The following is an 11,640-nucleotide window of genomic DNA, read 5'->3' as shown; positions in this document are numbered from 1 at the left end:
TAGCCTAACATTTACACTGTTACAAAAAAAACATTTACCCTGTTACTATTGAAACTTAACAGCTTTACCTTAAACCCCACTGTTCTCAAATAACCCTTATCTAAAAAATAAAAAAATAAAAAAAGTGAGGAAAAAGTATTCACGTGATGGACATACTGGAATGAATCAGTGATTCAAATAACGATCAGTTTCCAACTGAATAGTTTTACTATACTATAGTTCCACTATAACTTCCTGTGTAGCTACTGTGTATAAGTTCACTTGATCTCATGGAGCTGTGATGCATATGTTTTAAGCATCACAACAGTGTCAGCTTTTGTATTGAAGAAAATGTCTTTCAGCAACATCAGCTTCCATTTTTCATAACTGCACTACCTACTTAAAAAAAAAAAAATATATATATATATATATATATATATATATATATATATATATATATATATATATATATATATATATATATATATATATATATATATAAACCTATCTGCTATCATTGATGCAATGTCTGAATGCTTTACACCAGTGCCCTTGCTAAATAAAGAATAGCTACCTTTTATCCACTAGGGTAATTGTTTTGCTCAAGATTTTATTTTTATTTTATTTTTATTTTTTTATTATCTTTTTCTTTTAATGAACAAACAGACAAACAAAAAACATAGTAAAAATAATCAGACATTATGAAAAGTAAAAATAATAACAATAATGATAATAAAAATAGAAAAAAAAAATACAAATTCTAATAATTACATAAAGGTTTCAGTTAGAGGATACATTTTCATAAAGTAGGCTATATGCACTAGGTACGGCAGAAAATACATCACTTACAATTGAAAATACTTTACACATCCTTTGTTATATATCTCACCCTCATCTTTTGCTCTAGATTTTAAAGCGTCACCATACTATCTGTGTGAGTTCATCACTGAGTGACTCACATTTACTGATGCTGCTTTTAAGAAGAAAACAAACTTCTACAATCTGCCCACATGAGGGCAGTGTGTCAGGATATTGCATTTAAACATTGTTTTAGTTGCTAACACCAAACAGGCTCAGAACAACACCGTGGTCACTGGGAGTCAAGCTCCAGTCTCCACCTTCAGTTTTGCTCTGTTCAGAACTAAAACTTCATTTATCTGCTGAAAGCTCCACGACAACATGCTGATGATGCTGATGATGTGATCACTAGTGATTATGGGAGGATTCTCTGTGGGTTTGTCACTGTGACACACACCTTTGACATTACACAACCATCTTATCCATTATTAGGATACATTAGATACATTACAAATTGACATGCATACATTATTAAATATATTAATTAGTGCAGCTTTAATGATGGAGCCGCTAACAGTATTGTTGTAGTCAAGACCACCTAACCTGAGATCGGGTCAAGGCCAAGACCAGAGCAGACCAAGACCAAGACCTTTTGGGGGTTGAGACCAAGTCCGAGACCAAGACCAAACCAATGCAAGACCATTTTCAAGACCATTACTGTATTCAGTACCAGTACTCATAATAATAATGTGGCTTGATAGGTACATTATTCCACAACCAAAAAGAAAAGATAATTTTATATAAACTCTATACCAAATTTTATTGAAACAAAGTTTGGATTGAACAGAAGAACAAAGAACCTGCTGAAGTCTCCTCCCACTGTTGACTCTGGTGCAACCAATTTTTTCAGATAGCATTTACTTTGTAGAACAATTTTAATTATCTTAAAGTTATTGAATTACATTACATAAACCAAAGTGAGCAAGTGACAGAGAAACACTAGCAGTTAATAAAACAGATGTTGTCTTGACTGGTCTTAAGAAAAAAGTGAAAATTTAGTCGATTCTGAGACAAGACCAAGACCTTGAAAACAGGGCCGTTGCTAGGAATTCTAGGCCCCCCGAAAGAATACTAAAGTGGGCCCCTACCCTCTGACTTTTCCACTTTTTTTCTCAGACTACGTATGTATTATCATTTTTTATTTAGCCTACTTTGTTTTGATGCTAATGCAGCATTACTATGAGTATTAGTCAGGGTCTTATGCAGAATAAATCAGTCATACAAAGATTAGACTACTGGGGTTTTTTGTGGGCCCTACTGGGCGCTGGGCCCCTAGAATTATCATCACCTTTCTCCCCTATACAACGGCCCTGCTTGAAAATGTGGTCTCAAGACCGAGTACTACAACACTAGCCAACAGAGCACTCCAGCTTTTTTGAAATATGTGCTTTTCTTTGCATTATGACTAACATCGTGAGCATCTTCATATGGGATGTAAAGTTACATAACACATTTAATTATACTGTAAGTGTCTCACTAGCCCACCAACCCCTGTTGTCCAGTAAGAAATTAGGAATCATCAACATTATGCTGGGAGAACATTTAAGAACTTAGAGCACTGCTGTCTTCTACAACAAAATCAATATCTGAGTTATTTCCAGACTTGATCTGCTGTCCAGGGAGATTCAGAGGACATTATAAAAGACTAAAATACACTTCAGACAACTGTCCTCCCAACAGTGATACTGCTGAATGCTTCATGGCTGTGTAAGGTTGCAGCTCAGTCCCCAGGGAGGGGCTGAGTGAAACAAACAGGGTCTGACAGTCAGGCTCATCACGTCACTGTCAGTGTGAAGCTTGAATGACCGTCCTACCTGGAGACACTGGATTGTTGACCCAGCCTACATTTCTACCACACTGCTCGTTCCTTAAGAGCTTGGAAATGAACCGATGGAGCCACAAGCCGTTTCCACTAACCAAACAAAGTTTAAAAAAACAAAACATATAGCCTACCAAAAAATACCCGCATCACCACACTCACTTTCAACTTTGCCATTATAAGTTATTGTGAGCAAAGTGAAGAAATTACAGTTTAATTAATTTGAAAAATAAATCTGCAACACAATTAAAGGGATAGTTCAACATTTTGGCAAATTGGCCCATTGCCATAATCCCTATAGTTTTAGGAGTAGGTTTGTTATATTTATTTTTTCGGTGCAAGCTGTTTTTTAGAACGGCGGCAGAGCCGCGAGCTTCTCAGAGTTACACTACACAGGCTAATGGGATTTCTTGGTTTCCCTCATCAAACTCATCAAATACACAATCCAACAACTCCAAAACGCTCTGGTGGACAAGTTGTGACCTGCACATTCACCACGCTATGAGATAATAACGGAACGTTACGAGATGGAGTTGTTTTAGAGGTAAATGCAGAATCTGCTTGCCAAAAAACTGCCGCCGTCAGGAACGCGCATCAGCGGTTTTGCATGAATTTCCCTCTAAAACAACTCTGTCTGGTAACGTTCTGTTATCATCTCATAGAGTGGTGAATGTGCAGGTCACAACTAGTCCACCAGAGCGTTGCGGAGTTGTTGGAATGATGAGTTTGATGAGAGAAACCAAGAAATTCTATTAGCCTCCGTAGCGTAGCTCTCACCAGGATCATCAGGATCTTTGTGAGGCTCTTCAGCCCATATAGCATCACTTTTAAAGCATCTGTAATTGTTCAGGATCACATTCTGTTCTTCTTTTTTTGACATTATGACAAGGTGGCATTATTAAATTGCAATCTTAAAAACTCTAAAAACTCACTTTGGGTACTTAGATTCAGTTTTATTGCTGACAGACAGAAGCTGTGCTGCAGAACTATATTACATTCATTTACATGGAAGTTCAATGTAGCTGCCTTTTGTCGTTGTCATTGTTTTTGCAGCTTCTCTATCTGCCTCCATTAAGACACTGCCCTGAGACATCACCATGGGAGGCGAGGCGCCGGACGGAGGGTGGGGCTGGGCGGTGCTGGCCGGCTGTTTCGTCATCACTGGCTTCTCTTACGCTTTCCCAAAAGCTGTCAGTGTCTTTTTCAAAGAGCTGATTCTGGAGTTCGGGGTGGGGTACAGCGACACCGCCTGGATCTCCTCCATCCTGCTGGCCATGCTCTACGGCACAGGTAGGCAACAGTAGGCTGACAGTGCACAGTAGTTTTAATGCTGCCCTTTTGTAATGACCTCCTTTGATAAGCTTATAGGCCCACATGTTACCATATTGTCCAGTCCAATAATCACCCAATGCAGATCAGTGTTTATGTATTCTCTATCATTATTCTTCTGAGCACCTTCCACTAACTAGTTTACATCACTTTCCACATTTTAATTTTCATATTTAAAGTGATAGTTCACCCAAAATTAAAATTTCACTCATTATCTACTCACCCTCATGTGGACTAAGAGCTGTGAGAATTTTCAGAGTCCTCCATCCCTTCTCTGAGTTACGGGGGGGTCCACGCAGCAGTATTTGTCCATATAATGGTTGTGAATGGATACCAACTTTCTTCGTCCAAAAAGACAAACCAAAAAACATCCAAATACCTCCATACTGCTCGTCTGTAATGTCCCTCTTGTATTGAAGCCCAGACATGAGAAATTGTTCCGAAAAAAATTAAATAAGTCTATATTTTAAGCTTGTTTGTAGCGGAAGCTCCCAGTGTCTCAGTTCACTGCTCTTCCTGTGTCAGTGCAAATCTCGCGTGATTTGCACTGACTGGCGGAACAATTTCTCATGTCGGGGCTTCAATACAAGAGGGACATTACAGACGAGCAGTATGGAGGTATTTGGATGTTTTTTGGTGTGTCTTTTTGGACGAAGAAAGTTGGTATCCATTCACAACCATTATATGGACAAATACTGCTGCGCGGACCCCCCCGTAACTCAGAGAAGGAACGGAGGACTCTGAAAATTCTCACAGCTCTTAGTCGACATGAGGGTGAGTAGATAATGAGTGAAATTTGAATTTTGGGTGAATTATCCCTTTAAGCATTTTAACAAACTCATTTTCAGACAAAAGCAGAACTTGAATGTTTAGTTTGAGTTCTTTGATGTGGAGTTGGGTCAGGTATATGCACTGTGCCTGTGTGTAGGAGTGGATAGCTCAGCAGTTGCAAAAGTGTAGTACTAAAGGAAAGTGCTCTTATCATGGTGAGCTCATGCACAGCAAACGATTTGTGTAGCATCTCTTTGCTCAGCTCAGTTTGACATATAAACTGAAAACTGAAAACAGGGCTTTGACTTTTCCTAAATAAATATACCAAAACACAATACTTTCTTATTCCATTTACACACAAAAAAACTTTAGTGTGAAATAGAATGGAAGTTAGTGACATTTTAAAACAATATCTAAAACCTTGCATTAAAAATAAATGGTCAGTAGCTTCAAAGGATCTTACAGAGCAAATGTTAGCATTAACATCTGTCTAGCTTCAGCTACAGTCAGTGTTCATTCATTCAAATATCTGACTATTTTGTAAAGACACAATACCAAGTTTGATGATGTTATGTCCAGTTATTACAAAACCACAAGGTTTTTTTTTTCATTTCCTGAAAAATAACAGTTTTGGACATAGGAGGTTTGCGCCCCACAGCGACGACATGCTTTATCACACACTGATCCTTTAACATCCCAGTCCACCTTTACACAGAGCTAACTAGGTTGACTGCTCTTGGTCCAGGTCCTCTGTGCAGCGTGCTGGTCAACTGCTTTGGCTGTCGTCCGGTGATGATGGTGGGCGGTCTGTTCGCCTCTCTGGGGATGATCCTCGCCTCCTTCTCCACCAGCATCATCCACATCTACCTCACTGTTGGGGTCATTACAGGTCTGCCAAAAGTAGAGTATTGCAGCTTCTGACCTCTTCTAACAAGAATTAATCCCAACCAGTGTGATGTAAAAGTCACAACATCCTGTATGCCGATGATAGTATGTTTTTCTTTGCTGCAGGTTTGGGGTTAGCGCTGAACTTCCAGCCATCTCTGATCATGCTTAACCGCTACTTCAGCAAGAAGCGTCCTCTGGCCAATGGGCTGTCAGCAGCAGGAAGCCCGGTGGCTCTGTGCTGCCTCTCACCGCTGGGTCAAATCCTCCAGTACCAGTACGGATGGAGGGGGGGCTTCCTCATCTTAGGTGGCCTTCTACTCAACTGTTGCGTATGTGGGGCCCTGATGAAGCCCCTGGTGGCCCCCGAGACCTGCTCATCCAAAGATGTGGAGCAGGATGAAGAGGATGGAGCAGAGAAGACCAAGAAGAAGCCCAAAGCCAAACTGCTGGACTTCTCTGTCTTCAAAGACTGTGGTTTCGTCATCTACACTGTGGCAGCTTCCATCATGGTGCTGGGGCTGTTTGTGCCTCCGGTGTTTGTTGTGAGCTACGCTAAGGAGCTGGGGAACGAAGACACCAAGTCAGCTCTGCTGCTCACCATCCTGGGCTTCGTTGACATGTTTGCACGGCCCACCTGTGGAGTGATCGCTGGACTTGACTGGGTTCGGCCTCGTTGCGTCTACTTGTTCAGCTTCGCTTTGATCTTCAACGGAACCACCGACCTGATCGGGTCACAGGTACGTGAGCTCTTGAAGACCTAAACACACTCAGTTTGCTCTTACTTCATCATTTCATCCATATCCATAATTTCATCCATATCCATAATTGTGCCTGTTCCCAAAAAAACACATACAGCCTGTTTGAATGACTTTAGACCTGTAGCTCTAACTTCTGTAATAATGAAATGTTTTGAAAAACTGGTTAAGACATAGGCCTACATAAATGATAATATATCTGCCAGTATTGACGCTCTACAGTTTGTTTATCGGACTAATAGATCTGTGGACGATGCTGTATCTCTGGCTCTACATACTGTGCTGAAACATTTGGAGAGTAAAAACACATATGTGAGAGTGCTGTTTATTGACTACAGCAGCGCTTTTAATACAATCATACCATCCAAGCTGGTGTCTAAATTGACAGACCTTGGCCTCTGCAATACAATCTGCAGGTGGTTATATGATTTTTTGACAGGTCGACTTCAGACAGTGAGAGTTGGAACTAGCTACTCATCTCCCACGGTCACAAATGTCGGTGCTCCACAAGGCTGTTGCTTAAGTCCTCTTCTTTACAGTCTCTATACATATGATTGTGTGGCCAAATATGATACAAACAGAATTATGAAATTTGCAGACGATACAACATTAATTGGGCTCATCTCAAACAACGATGAGGGCGCATTTAGGGGTGAGGTGAAGGACCTGTCTATATGGTGTCATAACAACAATCTGTCCCTAAATGCTGATAAAACAAAGGAGCTTATAATCGACTGTAGGAAAATTAAAACTGTTAAATCAGTTGTCTACATAAATAACATCGCTGTTGAAATTGTTAACAGCTACAAGTTTTTAGGCATCCAGATTTCGGACTCACTCTCCTGGTCACTGAATATCAGCTGCATTGCAAAAAAGGCACAACAGAGGCTTTACAGTCCCTGACAAAAGTCTTGTCGCTTGGATACAAGTTGACCTTAAGTGCCCCTCAATTATGTGCAATCCATTTTTTTTTTTTTACAAGAAATGGCTAATTTCAACATTTCACAGCCGCCGCAAATATTGCAAGAGACCTACTGAAGTCCGCATGGATCCGAGATTCAACCAGAAAACAGTTAAGTTTGGTGGTGGAAAAATCATGGTCTGGGGTTACATCCAGTATGGAGGTGTGCGAGAGATTTGCAGGGTGGAAGCCAATATCAATAGCCTAAAATATCAAGAAGTATTAGCTACCTCTTACATTCCCAACCATAAAAGGGGTCTCTACAGCAAAGTTCCTCAAGGCAAAGAAGATCAAGGTGCTCCAGGACTGGCCAGCCCAGTCACCAGACATGAACATCATTGAGCATGTCTGGGGTAGAATGAAAGAGGAAGCATGGAAGACGAAACCAAAGAATCTTGATGAACTCTGGGAGGCATGTAAGACTGCGTTCTTTGCTATTCCTGATGACTTCATCAACAAATTATATGAATCGTTGCCGAACCGCATGGATGCAGTTCTTCAGGCTCATGGAAGTCATACAAGATATTAAATATGGATCTCACAGCACCACTACTTAATTCACTGATGTTGTGCAACATATTTTTGTATTTGAAGTAAATTATTTGTTCAATTTTCACATTACTCTATGTAGGCGACAACCTGGGCCGTAAAGTATACCCCCGCAGCCCCCGCGAGGCGGGGGGGCCCCGCATGCCGTGGGGGCCCCGCCCCCGCCCGTTAAGACGGGTTTCCACCGAATCAGCCTTTTTTTTTTTTTTTTTTTACACCGCAACATATGGTTCACGTCATGATAACTTCTGTATTATGGCCATTGAAGCTTCCACAGTCCATAGTTCTCCTCTTTGTTTGATATTTCAAGAGACTTCCTAACCATGGATAGCTCCTAGGCAGGATTGCTCTGCTGTGTTGTCGCCGCCGTCGCCGCGCCGTCACCCCCCCCCCCCCCCCCGTCCCCCCCCCCCCCGTCCGTCCGTCCGTCATCGCGGCCATCGCCCCCCCCCCCCCCCCCCCCGGTCATCGCCGCCGTCATCCGCGGCGGACGGCCGCGGGGGGGCCCCGCACGGTTACGTTACGGCGCTGGCGACAACACTTTTGTCTTGCCAAAATCGGACCTTTCTGTGTTCATTAAATGATCAATCTTTCTTCAGTGAAGGAAATAGTATATTAAACATAATTTGGGAGGGTTTTAGCTTTCATATGAGCCATTTCTAAAACCAATGGATTAATTAAAAGTCAGGTTATAAGCTGTTGTTTCTGCAAGATGGATGAGTGACAAGACTTTTGTCAGGCACTGTATTTTCTTAGGTGTCTGAAGAGGTACGGCATGTCCACAAAAACTCTCATTAATTTCTACCGGTCCACAGTAGAAAGCATCTTGACCGGATGTATCATAGTATGGTTCGGCAATTTTACAGCACAAGATTATAAACATCTAACAAGGATAGTAAAAACTGCGTCAAAAATTACAGGATCTCAACTACCGCAGCTACAAGACATCTACACTACCCGCTGCAGGAAGAAAGCACTTTTCACATTTCAATGCACTGACTGTACATCGTACTTTTTAATCTACGTATATGACAAATAAAATTGAACTTCATATTTGTCCCCAGGCCAAAGACTACTCATCCCTGGTGGTCTACTGTGTCTTCTTCGGCGTCTCCTACGGCATGGTGGGAGCCCTGCAGTTTGAGGTTCTCATGGCAATAGTTGGCACTGAGAAGTTCTCCAGTGCCATCGGCCTGGTGCTGCTCATGGAGGCCATTGCTGTGCTGGTGGGGCCTCCTGGGGCAGGTCAGTAGGCCTATACACCAAACACCACAACATTCACATAGGCAGGGCAACGCAAGGCAGCTTTATTTATATAGTACATTTCACACCAAGGGGCAACTCAATGTGCTTTACATAAATAAAAACAAAACATTTACCAGTAAGAAAAAGCCGAATTGTTATAAAATTGAGTTATTTTCGAGGTAAATAAAAACCACTGATGCGCGTTCCTGTCTGGGGCAGTTCTTCGGCAAGCAGTCTCTGCATTTGCCTCGAAAACAACTCTGACTCATAATGTTCCGTTATTATCTCATAGCGTGGTGAATGTGCAGGTCACAACTTGTCCACCAGAGCGTTTTGGAGTTGTTGGATTGTGTATTTGATGAGTTTGATGAGGGAAACCAAGAAATCCCATGATCTAAAAATAGCTTCAATTAAAGGTAACGAACCTACTCCTAAAACTATAGGGATTATGGCAATGGGCCAATTTGCAAAAATGTCGAACTATCCCTTTAAACATACAATTAAAAGCATACACTAAATACACTAAACTTCCTATTTTGAAGTGTTTCACTGACAATAGTGTGCTGTGAACCTCAAACAGGCAGCTCCAGACTCTTAATGCATCCCTTGCTCAAAGCAGTTAAGCTCTCTATCTTCAGCCAGTCTGTGGTTAGCTACATATTTGTCTTTTTAAAAAAAAATCAACAGCCATAAGGACATTTTAAAAGATGACTGTAACAATAAAAAAAAGAAAGAAAATCTGTTCTTGGGGAGAAAACCACACACACTGCTATAGTTGTCCTGTTTGATGTTGTTGTGTGCTTGTTTGCTTGTTTGTAGCGGAAGCTCCTCTTCCCAGTTCGTCCAAATTTGACGAACTGGGAAGAGGAGCTTCCGCTACAAACAAGCTTGAAAAATAGACTTATTTAATTTTTTTCGGGACAATTTCGCAATTAGTCGACATGAGGGTGAGTAGATAATTAGTGAAATTTCAATTTTGGGTGAACTATCCCTTTAAGGAGGAGTGATACATGTTGACATGTATATACAAAAATAATAATAATAAAAAAATGTATAAGCATATAGGTATACACATGCATATAAAGTTATATATATATAACACGTATATACATGCATATATACGTGTTAACATATGGCTGTATGTAACATATTAACATTTGTCATGTAGATATTTTTAATACATACATACAAATTTTAAGATGGGTATATCATGTATCAAATCATGTCTGCATATGTCCAGTGGATGTGTATACATATATGTGACAATAATATATACTGTTATATGTGACATATGGAAGCATCTTCCTTGATACAGGACATGTCATATATTACATCTCTATATGGATCAGAGCCTGGTGTGGTAGTTCTTAATCACTGTCTTTGTCCACCAGCCAGTCTGATCAACACAAGGTAAATAGGAACAGATTTCCAGGAGACAGGGTCATAATAGAAGATCTGATCCACTTTGCATCTGCTTCCTCCCAAACCTACCTGCTGATGTAAATCAGAGTTTCCATGCAGGAGGCAGACATGTTGAGACTGACCTACAGTGAGCGTGGCTGTTTGTGGAAAACCTTGTCTTGATTGTATCTGTGGCTGATTTTATCCTCTCATCTGTTTCCCTCTGACTCAGGCCGGCTGCTCGATGCCACTAAGAATTACATGTATGTGTTCATGCTGGCGGGGAGCGAGGTGGTCCTCTCCGCTGTGGTTCTGGCCACCTGTAACTTCCTGTTCATTAAGAGGAAACCTTCATCAGCACCGGCAGACATGTTGGAGAACGTCACGGTGACGGATGACGAGACCAAGGCCGAGGAGTCGAGTAAACCTGCAGAGGTCGATGATGAAGAGAAGAAAGGAACAAGAGAGGAGCAAGAGAAGGAGACTGTAGAGGAGGCGAAAGAGGAAATAAAGGAGAAGGAGGAGGAGAAGGAGAGAGACAAAGAGAAAGTAGAGGAGGTCGGCCCAGAGAACCAAACGGTGGACTCACAGGAAGTGGAAACGATGTTGAAAGAGCCGCAGCCGAACGGCAACATGGCCGTCAGCGCCGAGACCTGAGGAGAGACGGAGGAGGCTGGACTCACACGGCTCCACCTGCAGGCTTTACACACCTCCTCTTTCTAATGGTCCAGCAGCAGGATGAAGTGTGACGTGTATTGTGAAGTTTTCCCATGAGTCCACTGTTGGCTCAGTCGTGCTGTCATACAGTGTGTGTATGTGTGTGTGTGTGTTTATGTGCCATTGCTTGTTGTTTCGGCATCAGTATCACTGCCACAGGAGTTATTGTGTGTTATCAATACCCGATCACTAGATGTTTTAAAGGGATATTTCAACATTTTGGCAAATTTGCCTATTGCCATAATCCAGTGTTTTTCAACCTTGGGGTCGGGACCCCACGTGGGGTCGCCTGGAACTAAAATTGGGTCGCCTGAAATGTCTAGTAATTGATAAAAAAACAAAATTACTGATAAGAATATTTTTGTTAA

General features: G+C 41.5%; 1 protein-coding gene across 1 annotated transcript; it reads left to right on the top strand.

Annotated features, from left to right (window-relative positions):
* Positions 1–3,753: 3,753 nt before the first annotated feature.
* slc16a3a (solute carrier family 16 member 3a) lies at positions 3,754–11,212 on the top strand (the record flags this gene model as incomplete). Its single annotated transcript, XM_083976895.1, has 5 exons — positions 3,754–3,946; positions 5,502–5,645; positions 5,768–6,381; positions 8,974–9,154; positions 10,788–11,212. 5 exons carry the CDS (start codon positions 3,754–3,756, stop codon positions 11,210–11,212), a joined length of 1,557 nt encoding a protein of 518 aa, XP_083833021.1.
* Positions 11,213–11,640: the final 428 nt, after the last annotated feature.

Source organism: Trachurus trachurus (assembly GCF_905171665.1).
Source record: "Trachurus trachurus genome assembly, chromosome: 8".
Lineage (NCBI taxonomy): Eukaryota > Metazoa > Chordata > Actinopteri > Carangiformes > Carangidae > Trachurus > Trachurus trachurus.
Note: the sequence above shows the minus strand (reverse complement) of the source record. Positions and strands in the feature narration are given on the sequence as shown.